This window comes from Sarcophilus harrisii, chromosome 3, assembly GCF_902635505.1.
Source record: "Sarcophilus harrisii chromosome 3, mSarHar1.11, whole genome shotgun sequence".
Classification (NCBI taxonomy): domain Eukaryota; kingdom Metazoa; phylum Chordata; class Mammalia; order Dasyuromorphia; family Dasyuridae; genus Sarcophilus; species Sarcophilus harrisii.
In genome coordinates this window covers 34,794,149-34,812,224 of record NC_045428.1, presented here as the reverse complement: position 1 = coordinate 34,812,224, position 18,076 = coordinate 34,794,149, and the positions used below count along the sequence as shown (strand labels likewise).

At 39.3% G+C, this 18,076-nt stretch overlaps 1 protein-coding gene across 4 annotated transcripts in view; it reads left to right on the top strand.

Moving 5' to 3' along the window:
* The window catches only part of TBL1XR1 (TBL1X receptor 1), a 140,575-nt gene extending 123,384 nt beyond the window's left edge, over nt 1-17,191 (top strand). For 3 of the 4 annotated variants that reach the window (XM_031957687.1, XM_031957686.1, XM_031957685.1), the window contains 7 exons: nt 1,806-1,866; nt 3,736-3,857; nt 4,002-4,076; nt 7,112-7,239; nt 7,854-8,019; nt 11,189-11,290; nt 12,187-17,191. In XM_031957687.1, the coding sequence (XP_031813547.1) occupies nt 1,806-1,866; nt 3,736-3,857; nt 4,002-4,076; nt 7,112-7,239; nt 7,854-8,019; nt 11,189-11,290; nt 12,187-12,213 (681 nt within the window). In that variant the 3' untranslated portion in view covers nt 12,214-17,191. Of the gene's footprint in view, nt 1-1,805; nt 1,867-3,735; nt 3,858-4,001; nt 4,077-7,111; nt 7,244-7,853; nt 8,020-11,188; nt 11,291-12,186 lie in introns of those variants that run through there. The other variant, XM_031957689.1, reaches the window with a different exon arrangement.
* The last annotated feature ends 885 nt before the right edge of the window (nt 17,192-18,076 follow it).

The following is an 18,076-nucleotide window of genomic DNA, read 5'->3' as shown; positions in this document are numbered from 1 at the left end:
AGTATTAATGAAAGTATAATTACCCCCCCCCCCCCTTCCCTCCATTCTACCAATGACATTGCAAATAGTAAATGATTAGGACATAAAGTACTTTATGTTTGTGAAGAACAATTTTTCGATGCAGCCTTTATAGCATATAAGTGTGGAGATATTTTTATTCATGGACCCCTCCCCAGAAATAGTTCTACACAAGGCAACCTTCAATTTTGATCTTTTTGGCCACATTTTACTCTGGTTGCAATATGAGCAGAAGTGGGTGGGTCACACTCCTCTCTTACAACATGCCTGTGGGATGACCCCATGGACAAAGCCTAGAGGCACCCTAAGTGCTTGCTGCAAAGACTCTTCAGGGACTCCAGCTCGGTCTCTCCGTTATCACAAGGACGCTGAGATGCGGAGCTCCAAGGCCGCTTCTGAGTTTGTGGGAGAGAGAGAGTTCAGTCCCGTCGAGCTCCGTGTGCCAAGGGGGAGAGAGTGCGGACATGAGCCCACAGGAAAACCCTCGCCCTGCCCCTTGCCATATACTTCTGGTGATGTTCCACGTTGTATCTGTCACTAAACAGCAATCGGAAATTGAGTTCTGAGTCGTCGAGACTGACCTAATTAAAATTCTGCTTCTGCCATTTAGTAGTTGGGCCTTGAGCCCATCGTTCCTACTTCCTTTTCTTCAATTTTTATGGTTTACAAATGGGGACAATAATAATGCTGTGCTTGTTGATTGAACCGTCAGAGAGCCTTTTGTCTACGCAATGGGTGGTAACTGGAAAGCATGCTGCCTGCCAGCTGTTAGGCCCTTCCCCTCCCCCCCTCGGGGGGGGAGCTCTGAGTGCGCGGTATTTCCTTCCCTACCAGAGAAGTTCCTTCTTCCTCCTTCCTTTCCCTCTGCACCTCGGACTAAATGACTCAAAGGAGCCTCTTAGTCTAACCCCCCCTAAGTGTGCCTACCTGGAAATTTCATTACAAATTGCTTAGAAACAGACTTTTCAAGCACTTAGCCCAGTATAATAAGGGGGCAGTTACCCAGGGTCTCAGCAGGCCGTCTGGTTAGCTGCCGACAGCCTCACGTGACGCGCTGGGCCCACAGAGACAAAGGGGAACCAGTTCCTGTCCGCTTCTGACAGGCCCACGTTCTGTAGGGAGGTGAATGGGGATCGGTCTGTCCCCAGCGTCTCCTTTGAGAAAGCGCTGCGTAGGGAGGTCTTGAGCAGAATCCTGAAGGTGCCAGAGCGTACTCTGATTTATTGTCTTATATTGAGAATAATCTGGAAGCTCAGAAGAGAAAGAAACAAAGTACAAAGGGAAGTCCCAGAAGAGGGAAGAGGAGAAAGATCCGGTCAGACTCAAGTCTGGAAGGTTTCCTGGAGAATAGATGGTTTTTCAGTAATTCCTAATTTTTGAAAACAGATGCACACGTCAGATTTGATCATCTCGATTCAGGGAGAAAGCCTGAGGATTCAGAGATGGTGAAGAGCCTGTTACTGGAGGCACATAGTTGAGAAGGGGTTTAGTTCAGCCTGGCCACCCATTGTATGTGTCATGATCATTGATGCAGAGAAGCTGAATCTTAATAGAAATGACACAGGAAAAAACGGTTCCCAAATATTCGACTCTTTTCCAAAAGTGCTTAGAATGATCATATTCTTTACAATACAAGTTAAAGGCTTAAAAATAGAGTTTGTACTTGTTATTTTATATCACTTGAATAAAGTTTTATGTGTATTGTGGAGGGTCACAAATAAGGCAGTTATTACTTTTGCAGTTTCATTAATTTTCTTTTTTCTTTTGAAAATAAATAACAAATACAGACCACAATTATCTGGGATGCACATACTGGGGAAGCCAAGCAGCAGTTCCCTTTTCATTCAGGTAAAATTTCCTTTACAATTCACATGGATCTTTTTGTGTTCTTTTAATTTTTTTTTTTTTAATTCACTGTAAATGAAACCGTTTGGTATTTTAGAATCCTAACTCCATAATTTAAAAGGATTATTTCTTCCTTGTTGCATGAAATATGGAATTAAATAGAAATAAAAAAAATGTAGAAAATAATACCAGAATTATTTATAATGTAGTTTTAGAATAATATAAATAATCATGTAGAAAATAATAAAGACGCATGACCAGATTGCTTCTGGATTTTAAAGAACAATATCATTTATAGTGTTCACTCATGCCTTCATATCTCTTTATTGAGGGCCAGAGACTTTGTACAAGACAAACAGCTGAACTATTTCCCATTAGATATGTTCCTGAATGGCATTGTGTGTGGTTCAGAAAAAGTGTTATCTATCTTTCTATTTGTCTAAACATTTCCATTATAAGAATATTGTGGTACTCAACACGTAATACCCACACACTAAGAAATCATGACATTGTGCCTTTTTTTAATCTGATTTACTTTCACTCTTTTAGAGCCTTTTAATCAAATGGACAGTCTGTTCATGTGATCTTCCTTGGGTATTACTATATAGATAATAAATGCACAATGAAACATTTTGCTGGAAGTTCTGACCAGTTGAGGGTAGCTAGATTGGGATTACATTGCTCTAAACACAGAGAAATGAGAAACATAGCACATGTGGTGGTTGGTGGGTTTTCCCCCAATAGAACTCAGGATGTATAGACACTCGCTACTAATCTAAGTGTTGGTTGATCCTAAGGAGAAATAATAGGAAAGCTTGTCTGGTGTCTCAGGAGAAGAACAGGTGAGGAGACCTAAACAGCTGGCCCAGTGCTGTCTTTCCCACAGTTGTAGGGAGGGTGGCTTTCTATCTCTAGGCCTAAAACATTGTGGCTTCTTTCAGATCCTGTAGCCTTGGACTCTGGGCCGCTTGTGTGGTCTTTTCACCATGATTTGGCTGGTTTGCTACAGTGGCCCTTTTTAAGGGGTACAGACTATGTACTGATCAGTAGAGTATGAGTACAGGTCAAATATTCCATTCATTCTAACACAGTTGTGACCACAGTATGGTATGTTAGATATAGATGAGGAAGAGAACAAACCTGGTAATGTGGAGTCTGAGTTTCAATCTTGTGGCAGATGTTGATTTATTCTGAACTGTAGGCAAGTCAGTTTTCTTTTTTTAATTTAAATTTTTTTTTCTGATTATACATGTATATTAACTTTGTAAAATACACATTTCTTTATGAGTCCACGAGATGATGTTTGTATATCACTTTGCAAGCTATCCAGTGATATGAGTTGTTGATATTATTATTCCTGCTATGACCAGCAGCACCACCATTACCATTAACCACCATCACTGTTACAGTTATTGAACCGCCATTTCCAAAACTCTACTACTCCTTACCTTGTCACCTTGTTTTTACCTTTGGTACTTCTTCCCACAGTGCTCCTGTGCACAGAATAAAGCAGGATTCTTTCTGTAGTTCTCTTCTTTTTTGCCTTGTAGATCCCTAGATCACAGGCCTTGGTCATTAGAAAGATCTTCTGTCATGTCATCCATCATTGTTAAATGTCCAATCCAACTCTGGCTGCCTTTATCAGTCTTTTCTCATATTTCAACATAGAGAAAAAGTATAAAGTGTGTCATGCGTACATTATAGAGGATAAACCAAAGCTGAATGGAGATAATTTTTCAGTGCAGCAGTTGGATGCCTCGAAACATTTCTTTTCCTGAATCTTACAAATTGTAAAATTAATTATGAAAAGTTTACCTTTTTGTTGAATTTTTATACTTTTGTGCATTGACACTTTCCTCCTTTGCTTCCCAGCACCGGCACTGGACGTGGATTGGCAAAGCAACAACACCTTTGCCTCTTGCAGCACCGATATGTGCATTCATGTCTGTAAATTGGGACAGGATAGGCCTATTAAAACATTCCAGGGACACACAGTAAGAAGCTCTTTGTCTTTTTTCATGTGGTTTGGATGTGTCTTTTGTAATGTAATGTTTACCAAATGGATGTTAAGGAAATTATACTGAACTTTGTGTTTTCATGTATATGATGAAAAATTAATTATGATTAATTATTTTTAGAATGAAGTAAATGCTATCAAATGGGACCCAACTGGTAACCTTCTGGCATCCTGTTCTGATGACATGACTTTAAAGGTAATTTATTTTTTATTTATTTACGTGTTCATTCATTTATCCTTACAAAACCTTGTGTTCCATATTTTTCTCCCTCCCCTTTCCCCTAGACACCAATCCAAATAGGTTAACACATGTGCAATTCTTCTAAACATTTTTCCACATTTATCATGTTGCATAAGAAAAATCAGATCAAAAAGGGGTGGGGAGGGGGGTATGAGAAAGAAAAAATAAAGCAAGCAAGCAACAAAAAAGGTGAAAATGGTATGTTTTGATCCACATTCGCTCTCCTCACAAATCTATCAGAATTGGCTTGAATCACTTCATTGTTGAAAAGAGCCAAGTCCAGTTGATCACCATATAATCCTGTTGTTGCTATGCACAGTGTTCTTTTGGTTCTGCTCATTTCACTCAGCATCAGTTCACGTAAGTCTCTCCAGGCTTTTCTGAAATCATTCTGCCAATCATTTCTTATAGAACAATAATGTTCCATTATATTCATGTACCATGACTTATTTATTAGTTATTCTCCAGCCAATAGGCATCCACTCAGTTTACAATTCCCAACGTGCTACTACAAACATTTTTGTACATGTGGGTCCTTTGCTCTTTTTTATGATCTCTTTAGAATACAAACCCAGTAGAAATACGAAGGGTATGTACAGTTTGATAGCCCTGTGGGTGTAGTTCAGAATTGCTCTCCACCGGGGCAGCTAGGGGGCGCAGTGGATAGAGCACCAGCCTTGAAGTCAGGAGGACCTGAGTTCATATCTGGTCTCAGACACTTGATGCGTCCTAGCTGTGTGCCCCTGGGCAAGTCACTTAACCCCAATTGCCTCAGCAAAAAAAAGAAAAAAGAAAAAAGAATTGCTCTCCAGAATGGTTGGTTCAGTTCACAGCTCCACCAACAATATATTAGTCTCCCAGTTTTCCCACATCCCCTCCAGCATTTATCATTGTCTTTTTGTCATCTTAACCAATCTGAGAGATGTATAATGTTACCTCAGAGTTGAATTTGCATTTCTGTAAGCAATAGTGATTGTTAGAGCATTTTTTCTTATGGCTAGAAATTATTTTAATTTCTTCATCTGAAAATTATACATATCCTTTGATCATTTATCAATTGGACAATAGCAAGTATTTTTTAAATTTTAGTTAACTCTCTGTTTTAGAAATGAGACTTGTATCAGAACCTTTGGATATAAAAATTTTTTCCCAGATTTTTGCTTCCCTTCTGATCTTGGCTGCATTGGTTTTGTTTGTACAAAAACTTTTTAATTTAATCCAGTTTGCATTTCATACTGTTCTCTGATTCTTCTTTGGCCACAAATTTCTCCCTTCTCCCCAGATCTGAGAGAGAAACTATCCCTTGTTCTCCTAACTTGCTTTATAGTATCATTTTTATGTCTAAATCATGAACCCATTTTGACCTTCTCTTGATATAGCGTCTAAGATGTTGATCAGTGCCTAGTTTTTGCCATATTATTTTTCAATTTTCCCAATAATTTTTTCCAGCTAGTGAGTTCTTTCTTATTCTAGAAGCTGGAGTCTTTGGGTTTATCAAACATTAGAATACTATAATCGTTGATTATTCCTATTCTTTATATGTAGGTTATATATAAACTATATAACCTGATCAACTACTAATTACTCTATTTCTTGGCCAGTATCAACTGGTATTAATAACCATTGCTTTATAATAAAATTTAGGTCTAGTTACAGCTAGACCTTAAAGGTAATTTAAAGGTAGATTTTAAAAATTTTTGTTTGAGGTGGGTAGGGAATTTCTGATGTGATATTTTCACCACCATTTAGGGTGGTGAAAATGTAGATAATTAGATCTTAGATCTTCTCTTAGATAATTCTTTTGTGCTTTATCTTTTTCACATTTCTCTTTCCAAAGTATGTTATGTGTAAAGGTTATTGATTGCAGTCATCCTTTCAGTAGAATTGACTCCTTGTCTCCTGGACATAAATTTGCTTTGAGACTTTAGCTTTCTGAGAACATGATAGTGTGCAAAATGAGACTTGATTGTAGGACAGTTTGAGATTTTCTTTGCACTAATATAGAATAATTTTGACTTCTCAATAGAATATTCAGATGATGTCCGCATATTTTTGAGAACATACATGCACACACTAACAGAAAAACTGCATTGTTAAAGCTTTGTTAGTACTTAGTGATCTTTGTTTTCTCCTACCACATTTTATAACTTCCTCCTAGCTATATAGAAACTCACCTTTTAAGGAAGGGAATTTTAAATCCCTCTTTTTTCAAGTCATTAGATTTGTGGATCACACTAATATTCTTAATGTCTGACTGGTACTCAGACTAGTTAAGTCACTGACTGACATCTCTTGCAAGCATCCTCATCCTGACTACAAATGGAGTTTTCTCATGTTATCATCCTTGTTAGTAATCATCATAAAAACTGGGGTCTTTGTAGTACCTTCTCTGCCGTGAGCTAAAAAATATATTAGAAAACAGGAAAGGAGCAGCAGCTCTCCCATTTTGTGCTTTTCCTATGATTATTGACTAATATTTACAATGAAAAATTGAAATCTTTCAAATTGTGCTTGAGTACCTTCAAGTGAAGGGGCCTGAGCTTTTTATGTAGGGGAAAATATCAGTGTACCCCATCCAAGTATCAGGACCCAAACTGGTGTGGGTCATGGGACCTGTTACCTTATTCACCCAGCTCAGCTCGTGGTTGGACTCATTCTGCCTCAGCTCCTCCTTCCATCCGGCATGTCCAAGTGGATCCCCTGAAAGGAGATGGGTGCTGCCTGTGGGAGAATCTCTCCTGCTGTCTGAGCGCCGGCCAGCTGGAAAGCCGGGAGATTTCAGCCTGCTCTCAGCTCTGGGCTTACTCACAACTTGGAGCCAGCCGAGTACTGAAACGTGGCTCCCATGGGTCTCACCTCAGCCTTTTGGCTGCCGGTAGGGCCCTAGGCCAGGTGCTTATCTGGGCCTCGGCTCTGTAACCTGTGAAGTGGGAGGTCTCTGCCCATCTGGTACTAGAATGGTGATGCTTGTTCTTTTTTTGCTCTTTTAGATATGGAGTATGAAACAAGAGAGTTGTGTCCATGATTTGCAAGCACATAATAAAGAAATTTATACTATCAAATGGAGTCCCACAGGACCAGGAACAAACAACCCAAATGCCAACCTCATGCTGGCCAGGTAAGACTCAGGGAAACCTGCAGGTGCGGTCACTTCATAAGGACCTGCTGAATATGATGCTCTTGGTCTGTGGAGAGCCCAGTAGCTGGAAAGGAGCTGGCCAGGATCTGGGGCCGCCTTCTTTCTTCGGTGTCCTTTGGCAGCGCCAGGAAATTAGGCTGGGTGTTCTCTGGTCTCCCGATTCTTGGTTTATATGAAGAAAAGGGGAAATTGGAGACCTAAGAGATGTCTGCTGGTCTGTGCTTGAAAGCTTGAGAGTAGTACCATTTAAAGGTGTTTCAGAAAGTATCCTTACTGAGTCAGGGGGCACTCTTTGGCTTCTGAAGCTGTATAGAATCATTAGGAACACACAGATATAGTAGTCCAGCCTATGCTGATGTGCTCTAATTTGTGGATCATTGGTCCCCGTTTGAGTGATTCCTGCCCCAGCCCCTGCAGGAAACAGGTCTACGGCTGGTATGGCCCCCAGTGTTGGAGCCATGGGCCTGCCTTGGGGGTGCCCTGAAGGGAGGAGGGAGCATTGGTCTCCTGCACATGAGAGGAGTCAAGAAAAATAGCGGCCTTTCCATTATGGTGAAGTTGTCGTCCTGTTTTCCTCTTGCTCCCTCCTCCAGTGCATCCTTTGACTCTACTGTTCGGTTATGGGACGTGGACCGGGGCATCTGCATCCACACTTTGACAAAGCACCAAGAGCCTGTGTACAGCGTGGCTTTCAGTCCTGATGGCAGGTACCTGGCGAGTGGCTCCTTCGACAAATGTGTGCACATCTGGAACACGCAGGTACGCTTTCCGATCCTGGACCTGGAGTTAAATGCCTAAGCAGACTTTGAGAGGAGCCCACAACAGGCAGAGCTAAAAGTCTGTTTTCAAATAATAGGTGAGGTAGCATCTAGGCAGAGGGTGAAGGCATTTTGCATAACCCTTGGCGATGTTTGGGCTTTGGCTGCTGCTGGCGACTTCCCCATTTTTCCTAATGAAGGCCCTGGGCACTGTGCAAAAGTTGCTTCAGTTAAGTCCTGTTAGACTCTAAAACTGTAGCCCTTTTGTTAGTCTTTTCCCTTCTTCTGGGACCCCATTTTTCTAGTCTGCTTTTGAGTCTGCATCCAGGGCAACATCCAAAATAACCTCCAAAATAATATTGATTTCTTAAGGGCAGGGAGTGTTCTGTGTTTTCCTTGGCTTGATAGTTAACAAATGTCCATGAATGCTGGTGGAGTTGGAGTCTAGAAGACCAGGCTTTAAGCCTAATCTGAGACCCTTACAGCAGGCAGCCACCTACCAAGAGTTAACCTTCCCTCTGCTTTACTGAAAGAAGTTCCTCCATTTGGAGCTCTCTGTGGAAGAAATTGCAGATCAGTGCACACTGACGTCTCATGAGAATCCTTGACATTCAACCTTTGTCAAACTTATTCCCCCATTTAAGTTTTCCAATGACTCTTATTCATCAAGATTAAACCAAGTGAGTTGAGTTATGATGAAAAGCTACCTGGACTCCCAGAACTCCCAGATTGGATGGATCCATACAACTTACCAGTAGAGCTCATTGACAACATTTCAGCCACCCTGAAAAAGGGAGTAGTTGTAACTGAAAGCAGTTCACCTCACTTTCTAATAAGATCACATTTGAAGAGAAAAGTAGGTTGTTGTGCACAGTTTGTATTTGACAGCTAAGCTTTTACTTTTCTTGCACATTTAATGTGATTCCCCCCAAATTTCATAAATCATTTAGGAATATAAACTGGATTTGCCATACTAGTGGAATTGAAATGGAAGGCTGTTGTCTAAGGGGTGGTTTTGCTGTGACCAGGCCATGTTTATGTTACTCTCCAATATAGCCCTGGAATTTGATTTTCAAAAAATGATTCCCTTTCAGTTTTTACTCACTTTTTCTATCTCTGCTGAGGTTAAAATTAGTGACTACCATTATTCCCCTTTCCCCCAATCATCCACTTAATATGTAGTCAGAAAATTGCACTTTTTCCATAGGAAACGATTATCCATCAGAATTTATTAAGTACCTCCTGAATAAATAAGGCAAATTACCAGTAGGCAGATACTGAAGTGAGATAGTACTGCCCTCAAAGAACTTTTCATCCTTCCTAAAAGATTTTCTTTATTTGTTTTTTTGTTTTTTAAGCTTAATTTGAATGTTTTCAATTCCAAATTCTCTTCTTCTCTCATACCCTTCTTCCCCCAAGCAAGAAATTGCTTTTTCCTCTTTCCAGTCTGACTACTCTGGAAATATGCATTGCATGACTTCATATGTATAATAGAGATGTATTTCTTGCCTTCCCAATAGATGGGTTGGGAGATAAAAGGAGAAAGATAATTTGGAGCTGAAAATTTAAAAAAATTTTTTTTTTTTTTTTTAATAAAGAAAAAGCAATTTTAATGGTGGGGAAGGGAGGAGAGAAATTGAAATTCAAACTTTCAGAAAAAATGTTAAAATTGTTTTGACATATACTTGGGAAAAATAAAATATCAAATTAAAAAAAGAGGGAAAGAAGGCAAGAAATATGAGATGGACGGACTAGATACTCGTAATTTGGAGTCTCATGGAGTATGGGTTTTGACTTTAGAGGGTCTGGAATGGAGGAAGCTGTTGTTGTTTGTCTTTTTTAAAGAGGGTCTGTGTTATATGAACTGAGACAGGGTGCCCAGAGTTGTCAGCCTCATTCTCTCTTCCTGAGTCATCATGGTCCAGAGGCAGGACAAAACCCAGACTGGTGATGGCCTAGAATGCTGAGGATGAGCTGGCCTCGTGGAGCCCCGAGTGTACCACAGCACTTGCTTCAGTGGCCCTCGTAGCTGTTAGAGCAAGTTGTTTGCTCCTTCCCATCCTTGGGGTAGACACAACCCACTGACAGGTTTGAGGCCGGTTCTGCCAGCTAGTGAGAGTGAAGGCAGCCCCCAGAAGTGGAGGAGCAGCCCTCCCACGAGAGGGCCCAGTCCTCAGGGAAGGCTCCATATACTCTGGCAGGGGGAGAGAATGCCAGTGATGAAAAGCTTGGAATGGGGTGGGAGTGGGATGAATGCTGGAGAATGTTCTGTTTGATCCCGACAGTGCTAGGAAGCCACTGGAGATTATGGATTACCTGGGGATTATATCTCAGACCTAGACTTCAGGGCAATCATGTTGGTAGCTGAAGAAAGGGTGGAAAGTGTTGTGGCAGGGAGACCAGTCAGGCCTGGACCCAGAGGGATGGCTCTATCATAGCAGAGAAGGGGACATGTTCCCAAGACGTCGTGAAGGTGAAATCATAGCCTGGATTAGATGGGGAGTGTGGGAGGTTGAGAGAGAGAGGAGTTCTGTTTGGGGTCTGGGAATGGAGAAGTTTGGGGAGGAAAGATAATGAATTCACTTCTAGACTGTTGAATTGAAAATGTCTGTAGAAAAGGCATTTGAAGATTAGCAGAGAGATTAGGGCTAGATATGTAGATGGGGGATCATCAAATTAGAGATAATAATTAAATTCAGAGGAGTTAACAGGACCAGGTGAATGTGGAATGAGAAGAGAAGTCGCCCCAGGATAGTGCTCTGTGGGACACCCTTGGTTAGTTAGCAGGTACCTCCTGGTTGGAAATCCCACTGGGCCAGCCTTGGGGGTCTTTGTGGGTAGCCCCTTCTCAGAGAGCATGGCCCTCCTCGCAGCAGGAACTGGGGGGCAGCAGCGTGGGCCCCACACGGGGAGAGGCTGTGATTATCTTAGGCCACAGCATTTGCCAGTGAGCCCTGCAGGGTACTTTATTGTTTGATCTTAGGCTTCTATTCACATTTTTCAGATAATTTGCTGAGGCTACGAGTGTTCAATTTCTAGCTGTCTTAATTTCTGTGTCTTCAGTGATGCTGTAAGCTTTTTTGCTTTGGGGAATGCGTTTATGGTGCTGTAGTTCAACTCATAAATATCATGAATGTGATTTTTAAAAAATGATCTCTCTCTCTTTTTAGACGGGTGCCCTAGTTCATAGCTATAGGGGAACAGGTGGAATATTTGAGGTTTGCTGGAATGCAGCAGGAGACAAAGTTGGAGCCAGTGCATCAGATGGTTCAGTAAGTATAACAGACCGTTTGCAAGGAGGCAGTTTCCATTCCCCAGTGAGGAGAAACGGATCTTGTGACAAGTCATTCCTTTATTTAGTTGTTTGTTTGTTTGCTGGGGCAATTGGGGTTAAGTGACTTGCCCAGGGTCACACAGCCAGGAAGTGTTAAGTGACTGAGTCCAGATTTGAACTCAGGTCCTCCTGACTTAAGGGCTGGTGCTTTATCCCATGTACCACCCAGTTGCCCTGTCATTCCTTTTAAATATCTTTGGCCTTTTCCTAAAGACTATGTTGTCTTCACAGGCAGTATACGATAATTCTACAAATTAGGTTCTTTTTGATGTATTTGGTTATTCTTTATGATCAACAAATTGATAGTTAATCTGACTGAAGGCCTTTATTAGTTAGTCTCTTATATGAAAGAGCAAACAGTGAGCTAGTTATTTAATATGTGGCAATCCCACCAATAAAATACACCTTTAAAAAAAGGGTGATGGTCTAGAGGGATGGATTACTGCCTTAGGGCAGGCTGTTAATGCTGGTACCTTGAGTGTCTCCCGGGGAGCTCCTCAAGGAGCACACAGGGCCTCCACTCGGGGGGACCGGGCCTTGAAGTAGTTGAGCTCAAGCTTCTAGGACTGGCAGTTCAAGCAGGAAGGTTTCTATCCAGTTCCTTTGTCCCCAAGGCAGCAGGAGAGCCCTCTCACCTGCAGCCTTCTGCCGCCTCTCGGGTATCGGGCACCTTCCAGCTCTGGCACAGGATCCGGTACCATCATTGCTTATGTTGTCATTGATTTAGAACTCAGCCCTGATTTTGGAAGTGTCCCCACTCCAATTAGTTCTGGGAATGTAAGGTTTTCTGAAATGCCCAGTTAGTTAACTTGTAAACAACTTTGTTCGTTACAGGTTTGTGTGCTAGACCTACGGAAATAGTGCTACTAGTTGGAAGCCATGGACCGACTATGAATGTGTACATAGCCAAAATGACTGTCCCTGACCCATGTACTGCTCTAGTCCCACTGGAACCATGGCCAGTCCACTACAGCCAAACCTAAAAGAAATCTCGACATACACTGTATAGAAACAAAGCAAAATTACACCATGAAGAGGATGACAGAGTTTTGTCACAGCTTGTGAATCCTGTTCACCAAGTGCTGGCATCTTATCTGCTGTGCCCCCAAATAGCATTTAGAAGCTTGGGATGTGAAAAGCAGAAGAGGAAAGGAACGAGACTGTACAAAAAAACCAGACCATACGTGCACCAAATCGGGAGACAAATGGCAGCCTTCCCGTCCCCCTGCCCTCTCCCCCAACCCTTCCCCATCTAATCATTATGATGGATCTTTTTTTTCCTTTTCTTTCTTTTTTTTTCTTTTTCTTCATCATCATCATCATCATCAATCATCATCATCATTTTTTTTTTTTTTTAAATTTCCCTTAATAGTTGAGCAGTTTATGTGTACAGAGAAAATGGACATATGTGAATATGCAGCCATGGGTGGTTTCTTGCTTTTCAAGCATTCTTTTTGGGTTTGTTTACTGATGCAGGAAGTAAGGGAGTGAAACTTGTTTCTTGTTTTTATTTTTTTCATCTTTTAAACATAAAAAAAAAAGTCTTTTAAAAAATATTTTAATGCATTGTTTTGAAGAGGCCAAGTGAGGTTTGGTCTATTCTGTGGCTCTCAGAGCACATTTTCCATTGGTTTTGTGTTGGGGTGAGGGTTGATTTTAAAAAAATATATCTTAAATGTGACATTGGTCATGTTAATCAAGAAAGTACATTATTTGTAAGGGTATTCTGCTCTGGTTTTTCTGGTGGTGTGGCTGAAATGCAGAAGTTTCTTATTTGGGACATATTTCCGCCAAACTTAAGAATCGAAGGGCACAATTTTTTTTTTTTAAATTTACAAATACAAGAGCTGCATTTAAAAAAAAAATCTTGTTGCTTCAAGACCATAGTTAATTATGGTTTAGTTGTGCACTATTGTGGAAAGGAGCAAAGTAGCATTCTGGGGTGTTTTTGTTTTGTTTTTAAGAGATAGAAATCTTTCTGGACATAGGTTTATTTGCTTCTACCAGGAGTATACACCTTATGTGTAGGAGCTGATATATAATGTAACCAAATTCCAGTATTAAAAAAAAATCTCATGTCAATTTTCTTTATATAAATCAAAATACCTTTGGCATATATTTGATAACACTGCCATTATGTGGCAAAATGTTTACTACCTTAGTTTCAAAAGAAATCTTTAGAACAGAAGACTTGCTTTAAGGTGTGTTTAAATAGCAGTGATTCAGCTTATTAAAAATAATAATACTTGCACTAATATCTCTGCTGCTCTGATTCTGCAGTTATTATAACTTTTGGCTATGTTTTTTTCAAGTATAAGTAGGTGTAAGCTGCTATTTTTAATTAATCACTACTATATTGTCCTTTAGTCTGTTTGCAATATCAAGTATTTTTATCAACAGATAGCAAACTTTTGTTCTGTTCACGTGACTAGGGTATACCAAAATTTCTTTTGTAAATTCAGCACATTTTGTTTGTGTGTGCTGTTGAAAAGGGGTCACTTCATGTTTCATGCCAGATTCCGAGGCTATAAATTTCTAAGAGTATAGTTGTTAAATTTATGTCACAGATGTTTTAATTAAGGAACAGCTTCTATCACAGAGCTTTGCAAAGTTAACCATTTTATAACACTATTTCAATCACTAATAATTTTGTGACTATTATTGCTTTAAAAAAGTTAATCTACTTTGTTCTTAGTTTAGGCATAAATTGATTTAACCCAAATAATGCAGCTTTTTTTTGCCATTGATTTTCTGCTATTTTTACAAACTAAAATGACTTGAAGCAAGTCTTCATTTTGCTAAGGTAGGATAGCATTGGCCTTTGGTAAAGAAAATACACTTAATTCCACATTCATTCTTCTATGTTCTCCAATTATTAGTGGAGAATCTATTCTAAATCACAGCATTTTTTAAAAAAAAATAATTCATATCCAGAAAGGCAGTCATTCATGATGGTTTTGTGCCAGCTCTTTTTAGGGTTTTGGAACACATGAAAGATATCTAGAACAATTACCTTGTGAGTTATGTAGAAAACCTCATAGACTGAGTATCTGGCACTTGGATATCCTACTTTCATTGGTGGAGGTCTGTGTCCGTGGCTGACCTCTGTTGTTGTTTAAAAAAAAAAAAAGTAAAAAATAAAAAAAATCTGTGCAATAATTTTTAAATGTGCTCCCAGGAATAGCCACAAATGTTTTGAATATGTTTAAGCTGCGTTTTCCTTTAGCGATGCATTTGTCAATTGCACTGAATTTAAATCTGAAAGTCAGAGGTGATTATTGATAGTACTTTTGTATTTTGATATGGACAATTTATTCATTTGCATACAGTTATTGACTGGTTTTTTCAGCCGATTATAAAAAGATAGTCAAGGAATTCTGCAATATGGCTGCCAGAATAGACAGCTACATTTTTATGCTATTGTCATGTTTCCTTTTTTGATCTTTGGCTATTTTCCTTACAAAAAAAAAAATCCATAATAGGAACCCTACACAGTTATAAATACAGAGCTTTATTACCCTGAAGTCTCGTCTTACTGAGAGGTATCCATGTAGTAGGCCTGGGCTCTTAATGAACATTGGATTATTTATTTATTTTTGCTGCTGTTCTCAATATCATCATTGCCTGCTGATGTGCCACGATGCTGCTCCTAAGCTGTTTAAAAAAAAAAAAAAAAAAAAAAAAAAAGAGTCTAGAGCATAAATGTACTGGCCGGAGACTAAGTTTCACAGCCTTGTGAAGTACTGTATTTATGGAGTTGCTGATTTATTTGTCTCCACCCCTCCATTCTCCCCAAGGGCTGATAACTGAAATAGTAATACTTCTTCTAGGAGGATATGATCGTTCTGTGATCTAAGATTACACTCTGATCATTTTAGTAGAAGCTATGCTGATGAATTTGTTATCATGGGGAAGAAAGAGCTGAACATTTCGGGGATTAATTGGTTAAAGGAGAAAGTAAAGTAAGAGGAGCTGTCATGTTTCCCATTCATTCCTAAAGCTTATGCAGGAATCTCATTCTTCATATATCCATGTAGGGAAGGAAGCCACGTTCTCATGTGTTTGTTCCCTTTTCTCTTAATGTGGATCAGGTCCCATCATTGACTTTCTGATGTATTTTAGGCCATGATAAATTTTAAGTAGGTCTTAGGTTATTATTGATAATTCAGTTATGATGAGCAATTCTCTAGTGTTAGATGTGATTTAGGATGAAACACCTTTTACAAATACTAAAAGTGCCTCCCTTTGTGGTTTAACAACTAATTATGGTGCAAAATGCAGGAATCACCAGATGAAAGAAGTACAGGAAGGTTTCTTGCTTTTTGACATATACAAATGTCAAGAGAAAGGCCAAAGATTTGTGCTGATTTAACTTCACTTTTAAAGCACTCCTTTTTTTCCTTTCCCTGCTTTATGTCAAAATAGATTATTTAATGAGAGATGACTATTTTTAAGGAGCTAGCTTTGTTTAGGTAGAATGGTTTGGTTGAGGGTATAATTATAGTTCTGGAATAGACAGGCCTGAAGGGCAATATATGTCCAGGGCTCTGCAGAGGGATTCTGTGTGAATCACATGGAGCTGATGTGGGCAGAGGGGAATTGGGATTTCACTAGATGAGCAGAAACGATGTCTCAAATATTGCTTAGTGCCATTTACTCAATTAGGAGCGATGCTCATTTTCCTCAGCTCAGGGCATGTCATGTTTCTCTGCATATCCTGTGTTCTGCTCTAGCATGTTGCAGACAGTATTTGGGTGACAGATACATGCATACTATTAATAGGTCACATCTGAAAGTTCCCAGGAAACCCTCTTTTTGGCGGACCAACATTGTGGCATGGCAGCAAATGCCCATATTTAGGGAACAGCAGCAAATCAACAAAAGACCCTGAAAGTTTTCTCTTGGGTCAAAAAGGGTGGAAGGTGCGGAGGGAAGTTAGGAATGACCTTTTCTTCCAGTGATAGCTCTGAAGTATCACAATTCAGTATCAAGAGTTTCTTTGTTAAACATAAATCTGGTTAAAGGTAGAGAAAATAATTTTTTAAGTGAGAAGTTCGAGTTATGTTTGTTTTTTTTTTTTTCTCCTCTTTTTTTTTTCCCATACACTGATTTAGAGATAGAGCATCTTAGATCAGTAGTCTGAGGAGGTATAGCATTCTGTTTCTGCCTCTAAGTTTACAATGTTAATGCAGGGTGACGACTTAGGGCATGCCTTTTTTCCCTAGTAAGCTACTTCATGATGTTTTTTGGAATTTGTGAATAAGTTCAGGAAAACATTCTGCATGTTGTATCTAGTCCAGTGTACTTATCCATTTCTTTCTTTCTTTTCTTTTTTCTTTCTTTTTTTTTTTTTTTAAAGGCTGCATTTTGCGGCTCTGTAATCCTTGAATACAGAAGTAATTTTTTCCTCTCCTGACTTTGACATTGTAGTTGTAATGGTTTAATTTTGATTTTTACAAATCCTTTGGGTCTAATTCTGTGAGCCTACCGATAGCACTGGATTCAAACGTCTGCATCATTTCTTTAGTTATCCAGTTAACTTACAACTGTTGTCAAAGTGTAAACCAGCCCATGACAGTTTTTTGTACTTGTTAAAAGACTTTTAATTCAGTTTTCATCTTTATTGTCTAAGAAAGACTGATAGAGATGTTCTAGGCTGTCCTGGACCATGTGAATTACACTTAGGATGTATTTTGGTTCTACATCACAATGGCTTACCCCAATGCCCCCATCCCTCGGAGGCACATGTCCCTGTTGCAGTTTCCATTTGCATTGTATTGCTCTGACAACTGTAATTTGAATCAGATCTGAAAGAGGTCCAGAATAAAATATATTTTGATATTATGTTGGCTGTGTATATATATATAAATATATATAAATATATATAAAAATATAAATATAAATATAAAATTTTTGATACATATGTAGTTTGTATAGAATATTTACTGGTCAAGAGAGAGGGGTGTTATAATTTTTTCTTGTTTACAATTTCTTGTTTACATTTGACTTGATTTTTATTCCTTTAATGTTCTATTGTAGAATAAACTTATTTTGCTCTTAAGTTAGTTATCATAAACAGAGCATGTCAATTGTCTCTCATGTACCCATGTAAAATAGATAAGAACTTCCACCAAGAAATTAGAAACTGTCATGGTGTTTTTTCAAGATGCATGAGCACAATTTCACAACAATCCAATCCCTAAGATCAAATTTTGCAAATTGACACTTTTCCATTTCCTACAATACAATGAGTATTTTTGAACCTCTGAGGATTAAGAGAAAGGATCTCAAATTAATCTGGATTTCACTCTCTTTTGTATTATAAAACTAAAGCGAGAATCTAGTCATTTGAGGAATGAATAGTGCTATGAATTATTTTCAGTGTTTCATCAGTGAACTCTTTTAACTGTGTAATGTAATACTGAAGGGTCCTTTGAGCTCAGTCAGTCTTCTCAAGCACCACTAGATCTTCAAGAAAGGATTTTTCTTGTGTTCAAGATGCTGTACTCTCCCTTAGACCTTCTTTGGCCCAACTCTTCCTCGTGAATGTTGGAAATCAATACCCTTTTTTGGTGCCATCCTCAGCTGACCAGGTGTACTGTTCCCTTTAAAAAAGACTAAATGATGACTTAATTAACACTATGTCTGAAGATGTCATCCCTCAGGCATTAGTTTCTGATTTTTCATCGAAGTTAATCAGAATCTTTTAAACTCTCCCGTGGAG